General features: G+C 54.8%; 1 protein-coding gene across 9 annotated transcripts in view; it reads right to left on the reverse strand.

Annotated features, from left to right (window-relative positions):
• The window catches only part of ITSN1 (intersectin 1), a 222,353-nt gene that overhangs the window by 15,661 nt on the left and 179,857 nt on the right, over positions 1–26,835 (reverse strand). For 8 of the 9 annotated variants that reach the window (XM_051833603.2, XM_051833602.2, XM_051833606.2 and 5 more), the window contains 4 exons: positions 14,619–14,740; positions 13,168–13,274; positions 4,468–4,651; positions 2,713–2,811 (listed from right to left, as the gene is read on the reverse strand). In XM_051833603.2, coding sequence (XP_051689563.1) covers positions 2,713–2,811; positions 4,468–4,651; positions 13,168–13,274; positions 14,619–14,740 — 512 coding nt within the window. The remainder of the gene's footprint in view (positions 1–2,712; positions 2,812–4,467; positions 4,652–13,167; positions 13,275–14,618; positions 14,741–26,835) is intronic. The other variant, XR_007914559.2, reaches the window with a different exon arrangement.

The raw sequence follows: 26,835 nt of genomic DNA on the forward strand, positions 1-26,835 counted from the left end.
CAGACGTGCGTGGAGCACACCTGGAAGTGCCCCCAGGGCAGCTGTGGCCAGCACACGGAAGGGCATTCCTTCCAAACCTTCAGATCTCTCTGTGCACCACAGTCACAGGTAAAATTTCTCCCTCTGCTTGCAGAATGGGCCATACTATAGGATTGCACCATGGACCGTATTTTGTTTTGTTTTGTTTTCACACAACATTTTCAGGATCTCTTTCCATGCTAATACATAGAATAAAAGTTGTCCCCTTCCTTCCTTCCTTCCTTCCTTCCTTCCTTCCTTCCTTCCTTCCTTCCTTCCTTCCTTTTTAGGTCTATTTTATTTATTTGAAAGGCAGAGTGACTGAGAGAGAGAGACAGAGAAGTAGAGCTTCCAATTGCTGGTTCACTTCCCAAATGACCACATGGGCTGGGCCAGGAGCCTAGAACTCCCTCCATCCAAGCCTCCAGTGTGGGTGCAGGGGCCCAAGCATGTGGGCTATCTTTTGCCGCTTTCTCAGGCACATTAGCAGGGAGCTGGGTTGGAAGCAGAGGAGCCAGGACTCAGAGGAGTTATCCAATATGGGATGCCAGCACTGCAGGTGGCAGCTTAACCCACAGCACAATGCCAGCCCCTGCCTTGTATCTTTCAAAGTATTGTCGTGGTACAGACCTACCCTAACTTAATTATCCACTCCCTTTAGTGAACACAGGCTGTCCCCCAGATTCAAAGGTATGTGCGAATGACTGTAAATCCTTGAATTTCTATCCTTGATGCTATGCTAAGAATCTCTCCAACTGGCCACTTTTCCATTCTTTTTTTTTTTTTTTAGATTTAGTTATTATTTATTTGAAAGGCAAAATTACAGAGAAGCAGAGGCAAAGGCAGAGAGAGAGAGAGAGAGGTCCTCCATCTGCTGGTTCACTCCCCAGTTGGCCGTAATGGCCGGCCAGAGCTGCACTGATCCAAAGCCAGGAGCCAGGAGCTTCTTCCAGGTCTTCCACGTGGGTGCAGGGGCCCAAGCACGTGGGCCATCTTCCACTGCTTTCCCAGGCCACAGCAGAGAGCTGGATTGGAAGAGGAGCAGCCAGGATATGAACCTGCGCCCATACGGGATGCCGGCACTGCAGGCAGCAGCTTAGCCACTACACCACAGCCCCTCATTCTCCATCGGCCCCTCCATTCTCTCTTAACCTCAGCCATCTTTCAGACATTCTCCTGCGGGCTCTGGAGAGCAGCAGTTGCACTTGCACAAATCATGATGGCTTCTCTTTTCCTTTTTAGTACTTTTGCTTCTTGGTTCTTTTCTGTTTTCCTCCCCATTGGCTAGGCCTAGGATACCTATTTTAAAAGCTTGCTTTCAACATCAGTTTGCACTCAAACTGATTGAAGGAGATAAAAAGAAGCATTCAGCGAATTAAATAGTAAGTGTGGAGTTGGGAGAGAGGGAAGGCTTCTTTCAAAACTAATTATTGAACTTAACAGAAGCGCTCACAGTCTATTTTGGGAGAATGGCAATGAGGCTGAACTAAGGAGATGGCTCATGTGGGAGAGATGTGCTACAAATAAGGAGGCTGAACAACTAAGTAAACATATGGAGCATAATGAGAGTCAGGTTTCTCATAGTGTAGAGTTGCAAATACAGAAATGGCGAGGGGCAGGCCCTGGGTTGTAGCCGGTTAAGCCACCACCTGTGGCGCCGACATCCTCTGTGGGCACCCATTCCACTCCTGTCTGCTCAGCTTCAATCCAGCTCCCTGCTAATGTGCCTGGGAAAGCAGCAGAAGATGGCCCAAGTGTTTGGGCCCCTGCACCCATGGGGGAGACCTGGAAGATATTCCCGGCTCCTGGCTTCGGTCTGGCCATTTGGGAGAGTGAAGCAGCGGATAGAAGACTTCTCTGTCTCTCTCTCTCTGCCTCTGCCTCTCCCTCCCTGTAGCTCCCACCTTTCAAATAAATAAATAAATCTTGAAAAAGGCAAGAAAAGAAAGGGCGAGACTGCAATGCATTTTGTGGTAACAGATTAGAATAGCAGGTATCGGTGTGAGTTCATGGGTTTAACACACACCCTAGACTGGTCTGGAAATAAATACAAATGCATGAGTACACACATGTAAATGTGTGTGTGTGTGTGCGTGAATATACTTACATGTATTCCCCAGCTCTGACACCTCAGTAGCCATGAGCACATCAGGGCCACACTTGGGTTTCTAAAGACCATCCTCCATGAAAAAGAACCAGACCCGCAACCGCTCTCCAGGGACCATCCTCCCTGGGTGATGCAGTCACAGGGCCAGTGTGCTCATGGTGCTCTGGGGGGGACACCAGAACCCCAACTTTCTTCTTGTCTTTGCACTGGCTTTCTCGAAGGGGCAGAAGAGAAGCAATCGCCTCACACAGGGTGCCTCCCGGTGGCCTTCCAAAGGCGGCTGGCAGGAATCGTGTTTCTTTCTCTCTTTCCTGCTGGGCAAGTCAGGCCTAGAGGCACACTGGGTCTCCATGGGAAAAGAATCGGGAAGGGAGCTCTCCTCCGGTGACTTGGAGGGAGAAGCCACTCGGCTGCACATCTGGAGGTTGTACGCTCTCAGCTCTTCTCTGGCTAACCCACCTTCCTCTCCAAGTTCCCGGCAGGTGACCCCAGCACTGACCTACGATGTCCACGCACCAGCTCCCAGGTGTGTCGGCTGGGGGACCTTGTCCCGCCCTCCCGCTTACCAAGGCACCGTGGGTACTTACATTTTTAATGATCAGGGGGTATCTTGTCACCCGCTGCATGGGCTTCAGTATAAAACTGGAAAGAGGCATCCCTTTACATCTGGGCTCCATTGCCAGTCTCTGAAATAAGAGGGGTTTTTGGTTTTGTTTTGGTTTGGTTTGGTTTGGTTTGGTTTTTTAATGCACTTAGGAAATCTGCAAGAGGCAAAGCTGGTGACATCAACAACACTAACACGGCTCAGCACTCCCCACCCACGCACTGTCTCATTCCATCTGGGTGACAACCGAGGCACCCAGGCTTGGAGGGCCGGACTGGTGAAGGCAGATTCCAGATAGGGAACTGGAGGCCCGCTGCCGAGACCCGTCCCCCAGGGTTCAGCTGGGCTGTCTACACTCCGTGTCACTTCCTCGGGACGTGCGGCTGCTTGCGGAGTTCCGCGCGAGCTTTCCAACATTCCAGGGAACGGGAAGTCACAGGACTGCGCGGTCAGAACAAAAAACGCCCCCCGGTCCTCGAGAGACTGCAAGGTCTGGTTCGCAGAGTCTGGCTTCGGGTGGGGTCGCCCATGCCTCTGCGAGGCCCAGACCGGGCCGGGAAGAGCAGGGGTGGTACCCAGACTGCAGTCTCCAGGCCTCTGGTTCCTCTCCACCCTCGGCCCCCTGCCTCGCTCCGCCCACGGCTTCTGCCTGTCCCTGCTAACCCCTCTGGGGCACAAGAATCCTCTGTGCCCTGTCTACAAGTCCCAGGGACGCCGCGGTGACTCAGCTCTTGAAAGCTCAGGTCTGGCTGAGTGCCACTGGCTGGAGCCCCCAGACCTGAAACTCACCAGTGCCTGGTCCATCACTCCAGGGACAAGGCACACTGATGTCCTGCCACGACGAGGCAGGGAGAGGGCGGGAGGAGAGGGGACGGGGAAGACAAGAAGCCCCTTGCCCCAGCCAGGGCTAGTGTCAAGGTTTCCCCATGGCGTTTAAGTCCATCCAATGCTGTGTCCAGAGCTGGCCCCTGGTTGAAACCCCCAGATCCCCATGGCAACCGGCAACCCAGCCGCATGCACATCCCACCTACAAGTGGACGGCAGGCTTCCATGAGGCCCTGACCACACGTACACCTCACAGTGAGGATTCCACAAACACGATTCTTGGGGAGGTGACAGCGGCCTGTGCCCCAGGAACAAGAGGTGCAAAGGCCGGCTTGCTGCTGACTCAGCAAAACGCACCTGGTTAGTGGACGTCGTTTTATTCTCTTCCTATTTTTTTTTCCCCAGTGGACAAGGGGAGGGCTGTTTGCATGGTGTGGTGTGGCCAGCAGGGACCCACTCTGGCCAAGATCGGGTCCCAGGGCTTCAGGCCCAGGGCTGAGGGCTCCAGGGACACTGGCACCCTCTCTCCAAATGTTTCCTAATGGACACGGGGCTCTCCAGGCCCTGCCATCCTGTCTCACACTGACTCCCGTGGGCTGCTGGGAGCTTGAACCCATCAGGCAGAAGCAAGTGGGAGAGGAACAAGGGAGCCCCAGGGCTCCAGACATTCCATCTTGCAGGATTAGGGCAGAGCCCTGCAGGGAACCGAGGGTGCTCAGAGCACATGGGGGAGGAACCCCGAGGCCCGCCTGGGCCAGCAAATGAGACGGGAAAGCTCCCGTGGGTCCAAGTCAGACCACCGACCCCTGGGAAAGGACCCCTGGAGATGCCTGGGGCTGCCCGTCCCCTCCAGGCCCCTCACACACCCAGCTGCCCAAAGAGGGCCCCGCCGGGGACAGCCTGGGCCCCTTACCTTGACAAACTCCTTGAAGTCCGGGGCCTCGTCCGTCTTCTGCTGGATCAGGGCGGCTCCGTTGAGCTGGCAGCTGCAGAAGCGAATGTACGGCTGCATATGCGGCAGCTGGGCGCTCAAGATGTCGCCGATCATCTTCACCGGCATCTTCTCCCCAGACATCTTCTTGCGGACCCGCAGCGCCCTGCACGGAAACCACGGGAGGTGAGCCCCCTCCTGGCATCGCGCCGCCCCCGCCCCCGCCCGGCACAGAAACGTGTAGAATGTGTGCGAGGGACGCAGACCGGAGGGCCACTAAGGGATCTATTCAGGAGACAAGAAACAGAGGCGAAATTGAGTCTAGTGCTAGAGACACACACCGGGTCACTGGGCTTTGGCGCGGTGGCTGTTTGCCACAGTTCTTTCCCACAGGGAAATCAGGACTCATGCGGATGGGATCCCTGTGTTGATGTCTCATTTCATGGCCAACCCATGGTGGGAGTCCCGGGCTGATGTGCAGAGCACTGAGCCCGTTTCCCGGGATGCTACTGTTCCAGGAAAGCCGCGGTTGCCAGGGGGTGGGAAAGCTCATTTTCAGATTAATCAGGGCATAATTAAGATGAAAAATCAACTGCCACAGAAAAAATAATCCCTTTTTGTTTCCGCACAGCCAAGTGCAAATGGGTGTTTGAATTCTCTCTGCCATTCGCTGAGTCGTTGCTGTGGCTAATTGGAAGTCAACTAGATTGCAGAGGTCTGAGAAGAGCAGGCTGTGGCTCGGATAATGGGCCAGTGACCCCAAACACTGCACGGCCTGGAAGCTGGGACGAGGCCTTGGACGGGCTGCCAGGTCTGAGTGCTTGAGACCATCACGGCCAGGACTATGCATCCATCTGTCCACCTCGAACGTGCAACCCCTGAGCACCGGCGTCTGGGAGAAGGCTGAGCTCTGAGCGCTACACAGCAAGGATGGCAATGTACTCCAAGGGCACAGCCATTGCAGGCGAGGCCAGGAGTGTGTTCTTCTACCCTAGTGATCCCAGGTGGACGGACTGACAGACAGATGGACGGCTACATGGATAGGCAGATGGAACCGGATGGTCTAGTACACAATTTCAACATAAGGTTTGGAGGTTATCACTTCGGCTGCTTTCGCGGTCAGGTTGGAGAATTACATAGGCAAAGAGGCTGTACAATATCAGTATTAGGCTTTAAGAATTCAGATAATTTTCTTTTGTTTCTCCTCCATTTTTTTTTTTCTAAAAAAAATAAAAAGCCCTTGGACTGGGCAAGCCAAGGAGAGAAACTGCACGGACACAGAAATAGGTGGTCTCAGCATGGCGCTGGGTGGTGGCACTGCGATCAGAGGTGGCAGCAGTGTGGTGTGCTTGGGTTGACCTAAAGGCCACTGCCCACCAGTTGGCTGGTGAGGAATAGCCCCCCTAGTGCAAGGATGATGTCACCACGTGCTTTGGGGGCTGAGCCCCTGAATGACTGTGTTACTCATTTCTTGTGGGTGGGAACAAGAAGAAACCTCTATCAGTTTTTTTCTGCAAGAGAGTGAAAGTGCTTTCAGTCTCTTCTCTTTAAAAACAGACAATGAAGGAGACCAGGAAAAGGGAGGAGGAAGACCACCTGGGGATGGCCACTTGAGGAGGTTAGGTCAGTTCCCAGGTTCTGGAGGGCGACACCGTGGACACAGGATGCCCACCCAGAAGGCGGGCTCAGAACCAAGGCCCAGGTTGCTAAGGACCAGGCCCTGCTTAGGTTCAGTTAAGGGCCTCCTAGCTGTACCGGCCAGACTTCTGACAATCTGGGGGTGTCACCGGGCGGGGGGGGGGGGCAAGGGACTCAGTGGTTGCAGCCACAGGCCCGAGGCGATCCCATCTGTAACCCTACAGACAGGGTCCCAGATGGGACATCCTGAGCCGCAAGGGTGAGTGATCAGCTCACGAACACGTCAAAGGGCCCCCAAGGCTGGGTGCTGGTACGAGTATTGCTGACTCTCTGGAGTCTGTGTTGCCAGGGGCAGGCATGGAGCCAGCATTTGTCAGGGCTTCCCACGTGTCCAGTGCTTCTCACTACAAAGCAGAAGCCTTCAAAAAGTTCACGGAAAATGTATATTAGGAAAATACTATGCGTGGCTTTCAAAATTTTGACACTCAAACAAAGCTATCTTTTTTTAAAAAAATTTTATTTATTTATTTGAGAAGTAGAATTACAGAGAGAGTGAGAGACAGAGGTCTTCCATCTGCTGGTTCTCTCCCCAAATGGCCACAATGGCCGGAGCTGAGCAGGTCCAAAGCCAGGAGCCAGGAGCTTCTTCCTGGTCTCCCACGTGGGTGCAGGGGCCCTAGCACATCAGTCATCTTCTACTGCCTTCCTAGGCCATAGCAGAGAGCTGGATCAGAAGTGGAGGAGGTGAGACTAGAACCAGCACCCATATGGGATGCCAGTGCCACAAGCAGAGAATTAACCTACTGTGCACAGTGCCGGCCCCTAAAGTTATCTTTTAATTCAATGTTTCAGGATCTGGTGTTTTTGTGGCATGGCTGCTAAATGCCGGCCACCCATATGGGCACCGGTTAGAGTCCCAGCTGCTCCACTTCCAATCTAGCTCCTTGCTAATGGCCTGAGAAAGACAATGGAAGATGGCCCAAGTGGTTGGGCCCCTGCCACCCATGTGAGAGACCTGGAAGAAATTCCTGGCTCCTGGCTTCCACCTGCCCAGCCCCAGCTGTTGTGACCATCTGGGGAATGAACCATCAGATGGAAGATCTCTCTTCTTTTCTCCTTCTGTGTGTATATGTGTGTGTGTGTATAACTCTTTTAGATAAATAAAATTTTTAAAAATTCAATTTTTCATGGATTTTTAAAGTTCCTCTCAATAGTATTTATTATCATCTCTCCTTTTGGAGAAACTGAGGCACACATAAATTGGGGACTTGACCAAAGTCACAGAGTTAACAGGAGAGGGGCTGGCGCTGTGGCACAGAGGGTTAAAGCCACTGTCTGCAGTGCCAGCATCTCATGTGGGCACCGGTTCACATCCTGGCTGCTCCACTTCCAATCCAGCTCTCTGCTATGGCCTGGGAAAGCAGAAGAAGATGGCCCAAGTCCTTGGGCCCCTGCACCCACATTGGAGACCCAGAAGAAGCTCCTGGCTCCTGGCTTTGGATCAGCTCAGCTCTTACTGTTACAGCCCATTAGGGAGTGAACCAGCGGATAGAAGACACCTCTCTCTCTCTCTGCCTCTCCTTCTCTCTCTGTGTAACTCTGATTTTCAAATAAATAAATGCTTTTTTTAAAAAATAGTTAACAGGAGACAGAGCACCTTTGAATCCAGGTAGGAGTCTGGAGGCTACAGGTGGGAAACAGACATGGTGCTCACCACCTCCCCACCCCAGCTGCTCTGTCCCTCCTCCCTCCTCCCCACCCCAGCTGCTCTGTCCCCTCCTCCCCCCTCCCCACCCCAGCTGCTCTGTCCCCTCCTCCCCCCTCCCCACCCCAGCTGCTCTGCCCCCTCCTCCCCACCCCAGCTGTTCTGTCCCTCCCCCCCACCCCAGCTGCTCTGTCCCCCCTCCCCACCCCAGCTGCTCTGTCCCCTCCTCCCACCCCAGCTGCTCTGTCCCCTCCTCCCCGCCCCAACTGCTCTGTCCCTCCTCCCCACCCCAGCTGCTCTGTCCCTCCTCCCCACCCCAGCTGCTCTGCCCCCTCCTCCCCACCCCAGCTGCTCTGCCCCCAACTCCTGACCTGAGCTGAACACCTACCTCTTGGCCTGCATGCTGTGACCCAATCCCAACCCCCACTTCCTGCCCCCTCCCCATGCCAGCAATTGCCCTGAGCGGACCCAGCATGGCAGGGGGAGTCTACAACACAGCCTGTCCTTACCACCCATGGTAGATTTTTAATTGTTATTTTCATTTATGTTCTGCTTAAATAAAATAAAACAGTGTCTGTTCTTCTTTAGTTAAAAAGAAGGTGAGTCACGTACTTTACATTTAAGGAAAACATTTTTTTGGTGGTTGGAGAAGCATTTTCTTCCTTTCTCTCTCTCTCCCCATCACTCATCCCCAGAAGGGGGATTAGAAAAGGGGCTTGTAGGTGTAGCAGGTTAAACCACCACCTACAACGCCAGCATCCCATATGGGTGCTGGTTCAAGTCTCGGCTCCTCCACTTCCAATACAGCTCCCTGCTAATGTGCCTAGGAATGCAGCAGCAAATGGCCAAGTGCTTTGGGCCCCTGCACCACGTGGGAGACTCAGATGGAGTTCCAGACCCCTGGCTTCAGCCTGGCCCAGCCCTGGCCATTGTGTGGAATGAACCAGTGGACAGAACTCTCTCTCTCTCTCTCTCTCTCTCTCTCTCCCTACTTGTTTCTCTGTAACTCTGCCTTTGAAATAAATAAATAAATCTTAAAAAATATAAAAAGGATCTTGATAAAAAGAAAACAAAACTTGCCATAGGACTCCAAATCCTATTAAGTAATAATGTCATCTTAAGTGTTGAAGTGACCACATTAAGTTTTTAATTGATCATATAGACAGAACTAAGTGTTAAAAGGATCATGTAATAAGATCAAGAATCTGGTAATAGCAATAGATAGAATTAAAAAGCAGAGAATGTTCCAACATGGGAAGCAGTCCACACAGCAGACTCATAGAATAAAAATCATTCTAAATAGCATTCTGACCTCAGAATCAGCCCTTAAGGCATTCTGGTCCAGCTGAAAAGCCCATGAGACCATTTCAGGTGTGGAAGGCCAAGACACTGTGGCAAAAAATGTTCTACATGAAGGATCTTTGTGAGTGAGACCCCAGGGGAAAGAAGGGGCCATCAAAGAAGGAGGTACTTTCCTCTGAAGGGAGGAGAGAACTTCCACTTTGCTTATGGCCTTGTCTAAATACTGATGGAGAATGTGGATCAAAAGGTTTCCATAGCCTAGGCAGCTCATGTCAAGAGCCTCAGGTGATCACTGACGTCATACATAAGAGTGACAATTGTTAAATCAACAACAGGAGTCACTGTGCACTTACTCCCCATGCAGGACCTTTGTCTTCAATGAGTGGTATGAGAATTAACTGTAAAACTTGTTCTCAGTTTTCTATATTGTGTGTGTGTGCAAATTGTTGACATCTTCACTTAGTATAGAGTTGGTCTTCTATAAAGTTAAATAAAAACTAATCTTAATGGAGAATGGACTGGGAATGGGAGAGGGAGGAGAAAGTGGGTTGGAGTGGAAGTAGAAGGGCAGGTTTTGTGGGAAGAATCACTACTCCTAAAGTTGTACTTATGAAGTTTGTACTCATTAAATAAAAGGTTTCTTTGGGAAAAAAAGAAAGAGAACAAACAGTTCCCAACACCTGAGCTGGCTCCCCTCCCTTACTCCTGCTCCAACTTTGCTGCTCCCTCTGACTGCTGGCCTGAGGGGCCTGTACCTGGGCTGTGAATATACAAAAACATTATAGATCTTTCTGCCCTGCCCTGTTTATCACATTTCTCAGCCCTAAGCTCCCTACCAGTTATTCTAACCCAACCAGAGGCATCATCAGTAGCCACAGTCAGCCCCTCTTATTTTCATTTTCTTTATTATTTTATTTGTTTGATACATCCTGTTTCCTCTTCCAGATCCAAGGGGCATATCCTGATCCTTGGACCAGAAGTGGTAGATATGGGGCAGCTCACTGGCATTCCCATAAATCTGCCTTAAATTCTCTATCCCAGGGGCCAGCCTTGTGGCAGAGTGGGTTAGGTTGCAGCCTGCAACATTGGTATCCCACGTGAGCTCTGGCTCAAATCCTGGATGCTCCACTCCCGATTCAGCTCCCTGCTAATGTACCTGGGAAAGTTGAGGAAGATGACCCAAATGCTTGGGTCCCTGGCACCCATGTGGGAGACCTGGATGCAGTTTCAGGCTCCTGGCTTCAGCCTGGCCCAGTTCTGGCTGTTATGGCCACCTGGGGAGTGAACCAGCAGGTGGAAGATATCTCTCTCCCTCTCTCTCTCCCTCTTTCTGTAACTCATGCTTTCAAAGAAATAAATAAATCTTAAACAGTGTATTTTATCTGGAAGATGAAACACACTAACCAGTCTACCCAAAATAGCTCACCAGGTGATCAACAGAGCAGAGGCAAAGAAAGGGACCTTGTGACAGGGAGGGATCAGAAACAGAGGTGCACGTCTGTGCCATGATGGCCAGCCAGGCAGGTGTACACGGGACCCCACACCCCTTGGAATGACCCTGCTGGATGCCTTGTGGAGCTAAAATAACGGGGGAGTTACCTGCCCAAGTGCCTGCCCCAAATAAGTTAGAAGATGCTGGAACATGAACAAAAACTTTGGGATATTGGACTAGCTCCACGTTTGCCCCACTGGGGGCAGGGCTGGGTGAAATCCCCAACCCGCAGACCCTGGGCGTCTTCCACAGAGCAGCCCCCTACTGTGCGACTTTGGCCGAGTCACTCGTCTTTCTAAAATCGGTTTCCCCAGCTGTGACAGCAGGGCTCAAGTCCTAGCTCTGGTGCTGGGGAGCAGGTCGGAGCTCAGAGGAGGAGGCAGTGCGCAGGCCCGTTCCCAGCAAGGGCGGCTCCCGGCCAGGAGCAGGGAGAAGCATCGGAAGCAGGGTGGGGGGAACCAACATGGCTGCCGGCACCAGCTTCTTCTTCTTCTTCTTCTTCTTCTTCTTCTTTTTTTTTTTTTTTTTTTTTGACAGGCAGAGTTAGTGAGAGACAGAGAGAAAGGTCTTCCTTCCATTGGTTCACCCCCCAAATGGCCACTACGGCTGGTGCACTGCGCCAATCCGAAGCCAGGAGCCAGGTGCTTCCTCCTGGTCTCCCATGCAGGTGCAGGGCCCAAGCACTTGGGCAATCCTCCACTGCACTCCCGGGCCACAGCAGAGAGCTGGCCTGGAAGAGGAGCAACCGGCACAGAATCCAGCGCCCCGACCGGGACTAGAACCCGGGGTGCCAGTGCCACAGGCAGAGGATTAGCCTAGTGAGCCGCGGCGCCGGCCCGCACCAGCTTCTTGATGGATGGGCAGGGCCCCCTCTCTAAGGGACATCAGACATACCTTCCCCTCCTCCACCTAGGGGTTTTTAACTTATAGTTTTTGTTTTTGTTTTTGTTTTCCAAAAGGAAACTTTAGTGTCTATTTAAAAACCCTGTGTTCCAAGGTTTTCAGTTTAGTACCTATAGGTCCCCTACTCCCAGGCCAGAGAGCTGCCTCTCTGCAGGTGCGTCTCTCCCCACCTCCTCTCTCCAGCCCTCCTCCCTCCCCAGCACACAGCCCGACAAGGTGAGCCCCTGAGGGACCGTTCTTAGGAAACAGCAGCTTCCCGATGACCAGGACTGGACAGTGGGACTGGACACAGGTTCGGGGTGGCTGCACTTCACTCTCACCCGGGAGAGGGAGTGAGGGTCCTTGCCCCCGGCTGGGGTCGCACGTCCCTGGAGACCAGGACTTAACCCGCATTCTGGCAGGTGCAGTATAACAGGGGTCTAGCGCACACAGATTATGGTGCGGTTTATTAACATTTTTATTATCGTTGTTGTTAGAATTGGAAGGCGCTCCCTGGGGTGATTTAATCCTCCTCCTGTGGCGCCGGCATCCCATATGGGTGCCGGTTCTAGTCCCGGCTGCTCCTCTTCCCATCCAGCTCTCTGCTGTGGCCTGGGAAAGCAGTGGAAGATGCCCAAGTCCCTGGGCTCCTGCATCCACATGGGAGCCAGGAAGAAGCAAGCTCCTGGCTCCTGGCTTTGGATCAGCACAGCTCAGGCCGTTGCAGCTATTTGGGCTTGGAAGACCTCTCTTTGTCTTGCCCTCTCACTATCTGTAACTTTACCTTTCAAATAAATAAAATCTTGGGGCTGGCGCTGTGGCGCAATAGGTTAATGCCCTGGCCTGAAGTGCTGGCATCCCATATGGGTGCCAGTTCTAGTCCCAGCTGTTCCTCTTCCCATCCAGCTCTCTGCTATGGCCTGGAATAGCAGTGGAGGATGGCCCATGTCCTTGGGCCCCTGCTGCACTAGCGTGGGAGACCCGGAAGAAGCTCCTGGCTCCTGGCTTTGGATCCGTTGCAGCCATCTGGGGAGTGAACCAGAGGATGGAAGACCTCTCTCTCTGTCTCTACCTCTCTCTGTAACTCTGTCTTTCAAATAAATAAAATGAATCTTTAAAAAATTAATTAATTAATAAAATCTTCAGAGAGAGAGAATGGGCAGTGAGCAGGGATCCAAACCCATGTCCTACTCCTGGCCCTGCAGCTGCCTCTGTGGACAAAAACGAGAATAAAATACAGACAGCCCCAGGCCAGCTTCTGGGCGTTCTCATGGGAGGCGTGGACAGCCCCGCACGTCTCCATCTACAGGAGCACAGGATGTCTCAAGAGGCCAGCACTTTCTCGCGGGAAACCGGGTCCGAGGGCAGGCACTGGGGTGAGGGCACCGCCCTGTGCCCAGGATGGACCAGCAGGCATCGGGATCCAGAGCTGGCCACCCTGGCGATTTCCTCTCCACCAGGGACAATTTTGGGGGCGGGGTGGGGTGCGTTTGGGGAAAGCAGGAGGCACGCGGGGGCAATGGCACTAGTGAGTGGACGTGGGCAGCAGGGCAGACAGAAGGCAGAAGCAAACGCATGCATGACGGACACACGGGACACACAGAGGGCTAGTGTGTGAGGCGGGGAGGCGAGCGAGGCTGGGGATTAGAGAGGAGAGGCTTACTTCAGTAGTTTGATATTACACATAATCAGCTCCTTCCAGTTAACAAAAATCATAGCAACCTCTTTTTCTGTCAGCAGCTCAGACTCCATCAGGGGTTTCTGAAAGATCTACAGATGCAGAAAACGGAGCAGTTCAGAAAGCAAACAGTTAGCGGTCCACTCAAACAGGCGCGCGCGCACTCCCCCCGCGGCAGAGCAAGGGCGGGGCCGCCGCCTCTGCCGGGCAGGAGGGGCCCCAGCAGGTGCACAGGGAGGCCAGCCCCATTCTCCTCCAACGCGACTGGGCATTCTGGGCCACCTCTGCAGGCAGGCTGGGCCATCTCTCCTGCCCGCTGGGGCGGTGAGAAGAGGGGGAGGCCAGGACGCATGGAGGAGGGATTTAGAGGTGCGCCAGGGTGTGGCTGCCCCTCCCTTCTTTCCCGGAGAACGTGCACAAAGCCCCAGGCATGCGGCAGGGGAACAGCCCAGCGCAGCAGGGCCTCTTCCAAGCAGCGCTACCCTGGGTGACCCTGGGTGACCTCAGGGACCGACTCTACAGCTCTGTCCTCACCCACACTGCACAAAGGTGTCCTATCTAAGGGAGTGACACATTCCAGACATCTCCAACGTATAGGTAACTACAGACAAGTGTCTCGAGTTTGCACCAGTGCCGTCCATGAGTTAGTGTAGCCCTGGGGGCCAGCAACTCTTCCTGTACTCCCCCCAACACGGGCCAGCCCAGCCAAGTCTCTCCTGGGTGCTAAGCCCCTCATATGAAGTGGGCTGGCTTGTGATGGTTTGCGATCGTGGCGGGCGGGGTTTGGGGGGCTTCGAAACTGCCACAGTACTTTTCAAGCTGTAGATCGGCCATCAGCCCCAGCTCTGCAGATCCTTTTAGCTCCTACGTGAATCAGGGGAGGAGCTAGTGGAAAGTGGGGGTGCCCAGTTCTGCATCTCCTCATCCTCTGGACGTGGGGCCCAAGGTCCTGCTGAGGTTCCCTGGGAGCACAGAACAGGCCAGGGGGCTCCCGGGCACGTGGGAGGAAACCTTCCCAGTGGCAGGTTGCGCATGGCAGGGGCAAGGGGCACCAGGAGTGACCCCAAGCAGCCAGGTGGCCACCCCATGACCAGGGGCCAGGGGCGTGACGGGACCACCTCTGTGGCATCACCTGAAAGTGGCTTCCCTGGGAGAGCTCTGCCCGGATGTCAGACTTCCCTCCCACCACAGGAAGCTTATCTTTTCATTGCGTTTTGCCCCTTGTACATCTTCCACCGACTCCTCCAGGCCGCGCGTGTCCCTAGGTGTGAGCCATTTCCGCCCGTCGGCTACGGCTCAGAGTCTGATTTGCTTCTCCCGGGGAAGGCTCTCCCCCGGAACTGGGGTCCCAGGCGCAGAGGTGCACCCCAGGCTCCCGCCTGCCTCCCCGCGCCCCCTGCCCGTGCCCACCCCCCAGCACCCAGCGCTGCGCTCACCTCTGTGACCAGCTGCAGATCATTCACGTAGTTCTCCTCGGTGACAATGAGCTCGTGGATGTAGCCTTGTCGCTTTCTCTCCGTCGGGGTCAACATATCCAGGAGATGCAAGTCTGAACACCCTGGAAGACACAATCAGTGGCGGCCATTCAGTCCCAGGCTGTGGAAGCCCACGGTGAGGCTGCCTCTCACCAAAGACCGGCGTCAGACTCGGAGCCGCAGCAGAGCGGTGGAAATGGCTCACACCTGGGGCACGCGCGGCCTGGAGGAGTTGGGAGAAGATGTACAAGGGGAAAAATGCACCTGTCGTCAGGTGCCTCAGTGCAGGCCGGCGGTGTGGCACGCTCCACTGTTCTCCCATGAGAGATGTGCTAACATCCTACTAACCTCCCGGACCTGGAGAGCAACCTTGGCTGGGGACTGGGGGTCTTTGCAGATGTCATCAAGTTAACATGAGGTCATACTCTATTTGGGTGAGCCGTGAGCCCTTCTAAAAACAGAGATGGACACAGGGAGACACCGGGTGACGACAGAGCAGAGATGAGACTGATGGGTCTGTAAGGCAAGCAGCACGGGAATGACAGCCAAGCCAGCAGCCAGGACAGAGGCCAGACAACACCCAGGACAGAGGCCAGATGGTGCCCAGGACAGAGGCCAGACAGCGCCCAGGACAGAGGCCAGACAATACCCAGGACAGAGGCCAGACAGCGCCCAGGACAGAGGCCAGACAGCGCCCAGGACAGAGGCCAGACAGCACCCAGGACAGAGGCTGGACAGCGCCCAGGACAGAGGCCAGACAACGCCCAGGACAGAGGCCGGACAGTGCCCAGGACAGAGGCCAGACAGTGCCCAGGACAGAGGCCGGACAGCGCCCAGGACAGAGGCCGGACAGCGCCCAGGACAGAGGCCAGACAGTGCCCAGGACAGGGCCCTGCCTGCGCCTTATCTCAGACTACAAATTCCTGTTGTTTCAAGCCCCCCAGCTGGGGGCCTTTTGTTATGAAGCCATAGAAAGTAGCAAAGGCCACACACTCCTGATCCGTATCCCTGCATTTTATAGGTGCCAGGTTAAGCCACGGCTTGTGACGCCAGCGTCCAATCAGATTGCAGCTCAGCTCCAGTCCTGCCTGCTCCACTTTCTATCCAGGTTCCTGCTAACATACCCAGGAAGGCAGTGGATAATGGAAGGGCTCGGGCCCCTGCCACCCACGTGGGAGACCAGGAGGGAGTTCCTGGCTCCTGGCTGCTGGCTTTGGCTGAGCCCAGACCTGGTTGTTGTGGCATTTGGAGAGTGAGCCGGCAGATAGAATCTCTCTCTCTCTCTCTGTCAATCTGCCTTTCAAATAAATAACTAAATGCTTTAAAACACACTAAAATAATGTTAGAATAATTAGTAACAATTGGCCATACTTTCCTGAGGACAAAAGAGCTGTGCTAAGAGTTGCCCAATGATGATTGCTTTCAAAGCGCATTTGTTAATCTATAATTATCCCCATCATACAGATGGGAAAACTGAGGTTTATAGAGGTTGACTCACCCCCAGTATCTCAGCTAAGCAGTGGTTAAGACAGGAGCCGAGCCCTGAGACACGGACCCCAGAAGCTGACTCTTACCCCTGACCAGTACTGTTGGCCTCAAGCCACAGGGGGACATCAGGTTACACAAGACTGGTTTTGGGAGGATGAGGTGCGTATGCTGAGAATCCTGATGGGCCCAGGGACCAGGTAAATGTGAGGTGTACCTGGAACCAGCGCTGTGGCATAGCTGGTTAAACCACCGCCAGCAATGCCAGCATCCCATATGGGTGCTGATTCGAGTTCTGGCTGCTCTACTTCCAATCCAGCTCCCTGCTAATGTGCCTGGGAAAGCAGCAGAAGATGGCCCAAGTACAAGGGCCCCTGCACCCACATGGGAGACCCAGATGAAGTTCCTGGCTCCCGGCTTCGTCCTGGCCCAGCCTTGGTGATTGCAGCCATTTGGGGAGTGAATGAGTAGATGGAAGACTGATTTCTCCCTCCCTCTCTATCTTTTTCCCTCCCCCTCTCTGTAGCTCTGCCTTTCAGATGGGGCATATCCTGGGGCCAGCACTGTGGCACAGCAGGTTAAGCCATCACCTATGACACCAGCATCCCATATAACACAGGTTCAAGTCCTAGTTGCTCTGCTTCCGATCCAGCTCCCTGCTAATGCGCCTGAGAAAGCAGCAGAAAATGGCCCAAGTGCTTGGGCTCCTGGACCCATGTGGGAGACCCGGATGGGGCTCCCAGCTCCTGGCTTTGGCCTGGCTCAGCCAGCCCTGACTGTCACAGCCATTTAGGGAGTGAACAAGTGGATGGAAAATTCTCTCTCTCTCTAACCCCCCCCCACTTCCAAATAAATCAAAAATAAAAATAAAAAAATTTTTAAAAAATGTGGGGCGTATCCAGACAGTGGTGGAAAAAGTCCTAGACAAGGCCACTTGCTGCCGGCCCCTGGGGAAGCTGAGCAGCGCCTGCCACCAAGGCCAAGGCCGCCAGAAAGAAAACCCTGAGAGAGTGCCTACCCTAGACTCTGCTCATTTAACTCAGCTGGGTGCTCGTTTGTTTCAAATGTGCACAGCTTATCCCTGCCCCAGGCACCGTAGAATAAGACGTGGGGAGGCTCAGTTCTCAGGAGACCTCACATACAGGCCTGGGCCCACCTCCTCCGGGCCAGTGGTCTCCCAACTTATCTTCCTGATTGCCAGTTACTGTGGCGGTGCTGAGTTCCATTCACTTCTTTTTCTCATCCCCGCCTCTCCCCACAAGGGGGCGTGATGGAGCACAGTGAAAAAAAGCCCTACTGGGGCCAGTGTGGTTGATTCCCACAGGGCAGGTGCAGTCTCTCTTGGACCGGGCTGGAGAAGCAAATGATCAGGCCCCTGCTGAGTCGCATACCTGGGGTTGGAGGCGGGGAACCTGCGATGTAACAAGCTCTCCGTGGTTTAGAAGCCTGCCTTGGCCTCCCAGGGGTTCCTCAGTTATCAGCTTCTCCTCCTCCCCCTGCTGGGGGGTGGGGTACCTGGGTTCTGACTGCTCAAGTCTCTGTGCTAGAAGCTTCTGCAAATAAAATGATCCTTCTGGGGTAAATGGGATCATAGACTTTTTGGTAAGTGCTCAAGAGCTTAATTCCAGCCCCCTGCCCTGGCCAGTCACCCTTTCTAGGGACAGGCGCACCCCAGGATGCAGGACAAGCAGGAGGCATGAATCACCGCCGTGGTAACCCCTCCAACAGCCTTTGCTCACAGCCCTCTGCAGCCGGGCTACGGTTCCCTGGGGCCACAGGCAAGTGCGAGAACCTCTGCACGGCTTGAGGCTGTGTCTGATCCGCTCTAGGGCCCTGTGCCCCATTGCGCCACCAGCATGGCCCTGCTGTTCTTCCTGACTCAGGGCGTTGACGGTCTTTTATTAAAACAGCTGCATCAACAAGGAACTCCCAGCGCGGAAGGGAGTCACCATTGCTCAACTCATTCAGGGAAGCTGAGTGACATCACCAATTTGTTTGACTTCTCACCCAGAAAGCGCTCAAGTTCGGAGATGGTGGTGGGGAACATAGCCAATTCCTGCCTTATTTCTACTCTGTTCTCCTGTGAGTGAGGCAAGGGCCCCTGGCCTCGGGCCATTGCTTGTTCCAGGGCCCAGTGAGCCCTTGTGTGATGGTACCTGGGTGCCTCTTACAGAAGCGGCCCCTCAGGAGTTTCCCGGATGTGCCCTTTGCAGGGATATTGAAAATCAGGCACCGAGGAGCCAGAGTTGTGGTGCGCAGGGCTGAGTGGCTGCCTGTGACGCCAGCATCTCATATGAGCGCCAGTTCAAGTCCCAGCTACCCCGCTTCCAATCCAGCTCCCTGCTGCTGGCCTGGGGAGGGCAGCAGCAGATGGCCAAGCCCTTGGGCCCCTGCCACCCACATGGGAGACCAGCGTGGAATTCCTGGCTCCTGGTTTTGCCCCAAGCCTAGCCCTGGCTGTTGTGGCCATTTGGTGAGTGAACCAGCAGATGGAAGATCTCTCTCTCTCTCTCTCTCTCTCTCTCTCTCTCTCTCTCTGTCTCTTTCTCTAACTCTGCCTTTCAAACAAACAAATAAATCTTTAAAAACAGAAATCTGGCAGCGAGCAGTAGTTCTAAATACACAAACACAGGGTGGTAACGCAAATGCCAGGCCGGGGCGGTCACTAGTTGGACAAGTCATCTGAATGTCCCTGAGGTCACGATGCCTTTGGAGGACCTGATGGACGCTCGTGTACAAACACACAACACACACACTCCCGTGTTGCACACGCATTTATTGGGTTCGGGGGCCTTGTGTCCTGCTCATGGACCTCATTCATTCATTCCACAAGTGATTTCCTGAGATCTTCCCACGAGTCTGCAGCCGACTGGGCCGGGGGCTGGGGATGCAGGATGGACGGAGAAAGGCATCCACTGCCCAGGGTACAGTTGAGAAGCCTGGGTTCCTGCCCTGTCCCTGTGTCCCTGCACTGAGGGTTCCTCCCACCCTGCCACCAGGTTGAGATTGGAAGTCTCCCGGCCTAGGTGGAAGGTCCTGTTAGGTAGGAAGTTAGAAATCAGCCTGCAGAAGCCCAGCATTTTACATTTCCAAGTCCTGCCCAGGCCCTGATAACCTGCCAGGCAGTCCCAGATAAGCATCCTTCCTCCAAGGCCGGCACCCCAGGGGGGAGCCCCTTGGCCAAGGCCAGCAAGACTTCCCCTGTCTGGCAACCTCAGTGGTAAACCTGGAGAGGAATTTTTCTTATATACACCCAACAAGCGCTTTGTCCTGGAGGAGAAGTGGGGGGGCTGGTAAAGAGACTCCCCATAAACCCCGGCGTCCAAACAAAGACTGTGCACGCAGCTCTCTGCTCTCCGCTGAGCTACCTGCCTGGCCTGCCCAGGTGTGTTCTCTCCATTCAACCACGTAACCTCACTCTCCCGCAGTCCGAGCGACCGGGCACTCTCTCTCCATCCCTTCCGTTCTGACGGATGCCCTGTCCCAAATAAAACCTTATCACTTTGCTCTCTGTCTCATGTCCTGCATGAAGACAGGAACCCCACAACTTCTCTCCTGTGACGGTCCTACAGCACCTGCCATGCCCCAGGGCTGAGAGTGTGTTCTTGGCTGTCTTAATGACAAAGTGGCTGTCGGTATTTGCCAGGCTGGGCTCGAACTGCTAGACGACCTGCAAGGTACCAGACAGAGGATGGGCCGCCCCGAACCCCAACAGCACCCCATGGAGAAACACCAGCATTGTTACCCAGACCCCGCTACACTCTGCGGTAAGGGGTGGCTGGGAGACAGCCTCAGAGTGCCTGGAAACAAGGACTGTGAAGGCAGGTGACCAACTCGCTCTGGGTTTCAGCCGCTCCTCTGAGTGTCTGAGTTGGACATGGTGCCAGCTGCCATGCAGCTCAGAGGCAGAGCCACAGCACACTGGGATGGGCCATGGGAACTTTGGGCCACTGGTCCAGGAATGTCAGGTACCTGGGGCTGTCACCTGATGTCCTGCTTGGGGCAGCTCCGTAAACCCCAAGCCAGGGCTGGGGGGGGGGGGTTGAGGGGCACTGAGTGAGGCGGGGCTGCCAGCCCTAACGCACTCCATCCCGTGGCGGTGCAGGGAGGAAGGGGGTGACCCTGCTGGCCTTTCCTGGACCCAGCACACAACAGAAAGCACAGGTTTGGTGGGGGACTCACTCCTGCAGGCTGCGCCAGCCACGCTGGCTTGGAATTGTCTTTCCAAGCCACTTTCATGGCTATTTTGAAAAATTCCTGCCTGGGAATGCCAGATCCTTCTCCTGAGAATCTAATATTTAGAAAAGCCCTGAGGTTTTTAAGACTCCACCATTCAAAGCTGGGGCAAGACATTTCCACCAAGAGCGCTGTCTTCAGGGGTGGAGGGATGCGGCACCTCGCCCCCGCTGGGCGCCGGGAATGCACACAGCTGCCGTCTCCCTCGCCCTGCAAAGGCACGAGAGGGAGGCTAACGGACAGCAGATGAGCTGGCACGGACACGGCTGTGCAAGGATGGGACTTCAGGGGCTCTGTGACATCCGCGGGCAGCTGCAGTAACACTGCCCCCGCCTCCGCCAGTTACCAACATCCCCCTCCCCAGCAGCCCACACGCAATGCCCCGTCCACGCACGACACAGCGACAACATGGAGAGAGCTGCAGTTGGAGTCTGGAGCTCTGAAGAAAAGTGGGGGGAACTCTCCCCAAAACAGTGGCACCTGGTCTCCTCCACTGTCGCTCCCAGGGCTAGCTCAGCTCGGGTCACGCATCTGCTCACCAAGTCGGACAATGCACACGGGCGGATGAGGGTGACTCAAAGAAAACTCATGCAAAGTGGAACTAAAATGTCTACTTGGACACAAAATATTTCTCGATCCATGCATAGCTTTCTCCTAATGTGTATTGCCAGGAACTCCTTGAAGACCACCTTCCCCCCTCCCCATACTGTAACATTTCAAAGGCTACAGGAGCATTTAGGGTGACAGGTGAACTTGGCTCCTATCCACGGGCGCCATCCTGCCTTTCCCAACCCAAGGCAGAATGCTGGAAGCCAAACCAACCCCACAGCAAGTTGGACGCTGAGCAAAGCAAACAACCAGGCCCCTTTCTTGTCAGAAGAGGGCCAAGATACACAGCAAAGTGGCCAAGAAATATGTAGTAAGTTCCTATGAAGTCCAAGAGACACAGCAAAAAGCAAAATACTGTCCTTGTCCTCGGGGCAGGCTCAGCAGGAAAACTCGGTTAAAAATAGACAGCGTCTGGGGCCAGTGTTGTGGCACGGCTGGTTAAGCCGTGGCCCGTGACACTCATGTCCCATGTCAGACGGCCAGTTCAAGTCCTGGCTGCTCTGCTTCCCATCCAGCTTCCCGCTATGCACCTAGGCAAGCAGCAGAAGGGGGTCCAAGCACTAGGGTGCCTGCCACTCATGTGGGAGACCAGGATGGAGCTCTTGGCTCCTGGCTTTGGCTTGGACCAACCCAAGCTGTTGCAGCCATTTGGGAGTGAACCAGTGGGTGGGAGATCCCCCTCTCTCTCACTCTGTGTCTCTCCCTCTCTCTCTTGCTCTGCCTTTCAAATAGAAAAATCTTTAAAAAAAAAATAGTGAACATGAAGGAATGGGCCAGTGAGCTCTGTGGATGGTGGAGCCACAGACACGCAGGGAAGTAGGGGGTCTGCGGGGCAAGCATTGTGGTGCAGTGGGTAAGGCCGTCAGATGGGATGCCCACTTCCCACATCGGAGTGCCTGAGATTGAGGCCTCCTCCGCTTTTTTTTTTTTTTTTTTTTTTTTTTTTTTTTTTTTTTGACAGGCAGAGTGGACAGTGAGAGAGAGAGAGAGAGACAGAGAGAAAGGTCTTCCTTTTGCCACTGGTTCACCTTCCAATGGCCACCACGGCCAGCGTGCTGCGGCCGGCGCACCACACTGATCCGATGGCAGAAGCCAGGTGCTTCTCCTGGTCTCCCATGGGGTGCAGGGCCCAAGCACTTGGGCCATCCTCCACTGCACTCCCTGGCCACAGCAGAGAGCTGGCCTGGAAGAGGGGCAACCGGGACAGAATCCAGTGCCCCAACCAGGACTAGAACCCGGTGTGCTGGCGCCACTAGGTGGAGGATTAGCCTAGTGAGCCGCGGCGCCGGCCCCTGCCTCTGCTTCTGATCCAGCTTCCTTCTTATACTCATTCTGGGAGGCAGTAGGTGACAGCTCAAGTGCTAAGACCCCTGTCACATACATGGGAGACCCAGATGGAACTCCTGGCTTCTGGCTTTGGCCTGACCCATACCTGGGGGTTGATCTTTTACTCTCTCTCTCTCTCTCTGTCAATCTGTCTTTCAAATACATAAAAATAAATAAATGAAGCTTATATAAAAGCAGAGCTCTTATTGCAGAGGGCTCCTTGGAGAGGCCCTCTGTCTGAGCCCACTGCAAGGTACTTTTTTTTTTTTTTTTGACAGACAGAGTTAGACAGTGAAGAGAGAGAGACAGAGAGAAAGGTCTTCCTTTTTCCGTTGGTTCACCCCCCCAAGTGGCCACCATGGCCAGTGCGTCACAGCCAGCGCACTGTGCCAATCCGAAGCCAGGAGTCAGGTGCTTCCTCCTGGTCTCTCATGCAGGTGCAGGACCCAAGCACTTGGGCCATCCTCCACTGGACTCCTGGGCCACAGCAGAGAGCTGGACGGGAAGAGGAGCAACCGGGACAGAATCCGGCGCCCCGACCAGGACTAGAACCCAGGGTGCCGGCGCCGCAGGTGGAGGATTAGCCTAGTGAGCCACAGCACTGGCCTGCAAGGTACTTTTTTTTTTTTTTTAAAGTTCATTTATTTAATTGAGAGGCAGAGTTACAGAGAAAGAGAGAGAGAAAGAGGCAGAGAGGTCTTCCATCTGCTGGTTCACTCCCCAAATGGCCACAACGGCTGGAGCTGGGCTGATCCAAAGCCAGGAACCAGGAGCTTCTTCCAGGTCTCCCATGTGGATGTAGAGGCCCAAGTACTTGGATCATCTTCTGCTACTTTCCCAGGCCATAACCAGAGAGCTGGATAGGAAGAGGAGCAGCTGGGACAGGAACCAGCACCCATGTGGGACGCTGGTGCTGCAGGCGGGGGCTTAACCTACTATGCTACGCGCCAGCCCCCAGAAGGTACTTTATAAAGAAAGAGTTGAAGCCAGCATTCTGGTGCCAGGGGTTAAGCCGCCCCCTGAGATGCCGACAGCCCATATGGGCAGTGGGTTGAGTTCAATGGGAGACCTGAGTGGAGTCCCAGGCTCCTGGCCCAGCCCTGGCTGTTGCAGCCATTTGGGGAGTGAGCCAGCGGATAGCAGATCTCCATGTCTCCTTCTCTCCATCACTCTGCTCTTCAAATAAATCAAATACATCTTTAAAAAAAAAAAAAAAAGAACATCTGTTTATTGTGGCCCACAGTTCTGGAGGCCGCATCTGGGAAGAGCCTCGGACTGGGTCACAATACAGCAGATGGCATCTCGCGGCAGGTGCACGTGTGAGAGCACAGAGCTGCACAGGCGGAGGCCACATGGCGCAGGAGGAAGGAAGAGAGTGGACCGAGAAGGCCATACCTGCTTTTCAGCAACCCACTCTCTCGCTGGACTGATGGGGTCCTGTGAGACCCAACCCACTCCCGGGAGGCGGGCACTGATCTCTCCTGAGCTGGTGAACCTGTGACCCTACCACTTGCCGCAGAGGCCCCGCCTTCTCAGTGCTGCTGCGTGGAGACTTTGAGCCTCAGCATGAGTTTCGGTGGGGACAAGGCCATCATGGGGGTGGGGGCATCGGCGTGAGCAAGCATGGGAAGCGCTGTGGGAGGTCAGAGGGGAAGCCTGCAGGGGCGGCTCGTGGAGGCCATGATGCCAAGTCATTTTGGAAACAAAATCACGTGGGAGGACCAGGATGGCAGGCAACACAGAAGCCGGGCAGTGGAATTCCACCTAAGGGAGAGGAGAGACCGACGTCTGGGGACATTCAGCCCACAGCCCCCTGCTGAATGGTGCCCAGTGGGCAGGAGGCACAGTCCTTGGGCTCCCTCCCAGAGCCCCTGTCTACACTGCAGGATTCTCCCTAAGATACTAGGCTCTCCTGCACCCCCAGGACTGCACCCGACTCGCCTGGGGAGGGTGGAGTCGGTCTAACGGCACCCTCCTCGACCTCAGCGGGTAGGAAAAGCAGAGGTAGCCCATGTGACAGGGGATGAAGAATCTCTCTGGTCACACACCGCAGCTCTCCACTCTGCTGTGGGGTCCTGGAGCAATGGAGCTGTGGCCCCTGCTGTCGAGCAGCCCCTGTGCTGGGCTCCAGTGATGGAGAAGGGGTTCGGGTCCCTGCAGCCGGCTGGAGGCGCCAGCGTCCCAGGCCGACTGATACTTGCAGGCTTGCATGCACTCCTTAAAGGGCATCAGGTTGAGACCTCAGAGCTGTGAATCCTTACGATTTGATTTACTGCAGGGTCTGGAGACCCAGCGGGCACGGAGGAGCACGGCGCAGCGCAGCGCGGGTTGGGGAATGCCTCCAACAGCACCAAAGACCCCGATGCCTGTGTGTACCTGAGCCCGGCCTCCCACTGGGGCCCGTCTTGGAGCCTCGTGGTGCCGTGTCCTGGGGGTCTCTGGTTGCTTCCACGGAGCCACACTCAGAAGCGTGAACAGCAAAGCTCCCCGGCAAACTTCGCCTTATCCAAGAAGGGGAATCCGGTCTCCCAGGCACTTCAATGATGGCTGAGAAAGGGGAAAACCAAACTCCTTCCAGGGATCAGTCATCCGGTAAGCTCCCATAAATACGAAGACGCTGTGGGGCCGGCACCTCACTCCCGGCTTCACAACTCAAATGGGGACTCCGGCACGATGTTAGATCCCTGACGTGTGCCTCCTTTAGCTGGTTCCTGGCCCCACCGATGTCCCCACCTTTGCTTCTGTCCCCTTCCCGAGTGCCTTCTCTCCGTGTGCAATATCCCTAGGGCTCCAGGTGCCCCTGGGGTACGAAGGCAGACCCAGGGGCTAGGACGGAAATGCCACTTTTACTGGCGCTGGAGGAAGGAGGCAGTTTTGACCGCAGGGGTCTGGAGGAGGGGTCAGGAGCCGGGCGTCGCTGGGGTTCAGCAGTCTGCCCCAGGTCCTGCGGTGTCCTGCAGGCAGTGGGGCTGAGCCTTCACTGATGATCAATGCCACCCCTGTAGGGAGGGGCTGGTCTCTCATCTGGGATGCACTCAGCCCCTTTTCCCTTGCTCTCTCTGCCTCTCTCAACACCATGCTTTCTGCCCAGGGTGATGCAGCCAGGTCGCCCCTCCCCAGAGGCGGTTCCTTGATTGCAGACTTGACTTTGCAGCCTCCGGAGCCATGAGCCAAATCTACTTCTTTTCCATAGACGTCATCCAGTGCTGGGATCTCTCGTAGCAGCATGAGCTGGACAGAGACAGTCTTCCTTCAGCAGGGATGGGTGGGGGGAGGCTCCGGGGAGCATGGATGGGTGTGGTGAGCCAGGCGCCAAGCACCCGGGGAGGGGTGTGGGAGATGGAGGCGGGGTGTGGGGAGTAAGGCGAACTGACATGGAGTGCCACTGGGCGCTCACAGCCGCACTGCCCTACAGTGAACTCGCTCAGATTTGAGGATATGAGTCTTCACCCATAGTCCTAAGTTGAAGCTCCCCATTCCCCCATTGACGAGACAAAAAAATCGAGGCATGGAGAGGGTAAGTTACCAAAGCCTCAGTTGTTAAATGGTAGAGAAACTCTCTCTCTTGCTCTGCCTTTCAAATAAAAATTAAAAAATAAATACATAAAGAGGGGCCAGCATTGTGCCATAGCAGGTAAAGCTGCTACCTGCAATGCCAGCCTCCCATACTGAGAGCCCTTTGGAGACCTGGCTGCTCCACTTCCAATCCAGCTCCCCGCTAATGCGCCTGGGAAAGCAGCAGAAGAGGGCCCAAGTGCTTGGACCCCTGCCATCCACATGGGAGATCAGGATGGAGTTCCTGGCTCCTGGCTTCAGTCTGGCCTGGTCCCGGCTGTTGTGGCCATTTTGGGGAGTGAACCAATGGACAAAAGTGTGCTGTGTCTGTAGCTCTGCCTTTCAAATACACAAACACATATTTAAAATAAATAAACAACTTTAAGGGGTGGTTGTTGCAGCACAGTGGGTTAAGCCACCTTTTGCAACATCTGCATCCTACATCAGAGTGCATGGTTCAAATCTCAGCTACCCGCTTCCACTCAGCTTCCTGCTAGTGCAGCCGGGAAGGCAATGGATGATGGCTCACGTGCCTGGGCCCTGCCACCCATATGGGAGCTCTGGATGGGGTGCCTGGCTCCTGGCATTGGCCTGGCTCCACCCTAGCTGTTGAGGACATTTGGGGAGTGACCCAAATTCTTTCTCTCTGTCACTCTCCCTTTCAAATACATAAAGCTAAGTTGTTTTTTTTTTTTTTTTTTTTTTTTTGATAGGCAGAGTGGACAGTGAGAGAGAGAGACAGAGAGGGAAAGGTCTTCCTTTGCCGTTGGTTCACCCTCCAATGGCCGCCGCTGCAGCCGGCGCACCGCGCTGATCCGATGGCAGGAGCCAGGAGCCAGGTGCTTTTCCTGGTCTCCCATGGGGTGCAGGGTCCAAGCACCTGGGCCATCCTCCACTGCACTCCCGGGCCATAGCAGAGAGCTGGCCTGGAAGAGGGGCAACCGGGACAGAATCCGGCGCCCCAACC

Source organism: Oryctolagus cuniculus, chromosome 4 (assembly GCF_964237555.1).
Source record: "Oryctolagus cuniculus chromosome 4, mOryCun1.1, whole genome shotgun sequence".
Classification (NCBI taxonomy): Eukaryota; Metazoa; Chordata; class Mammalia; order Lagomorpha; family Leporidae; genus Oryctolagus; species Oryctolagus cuniculus.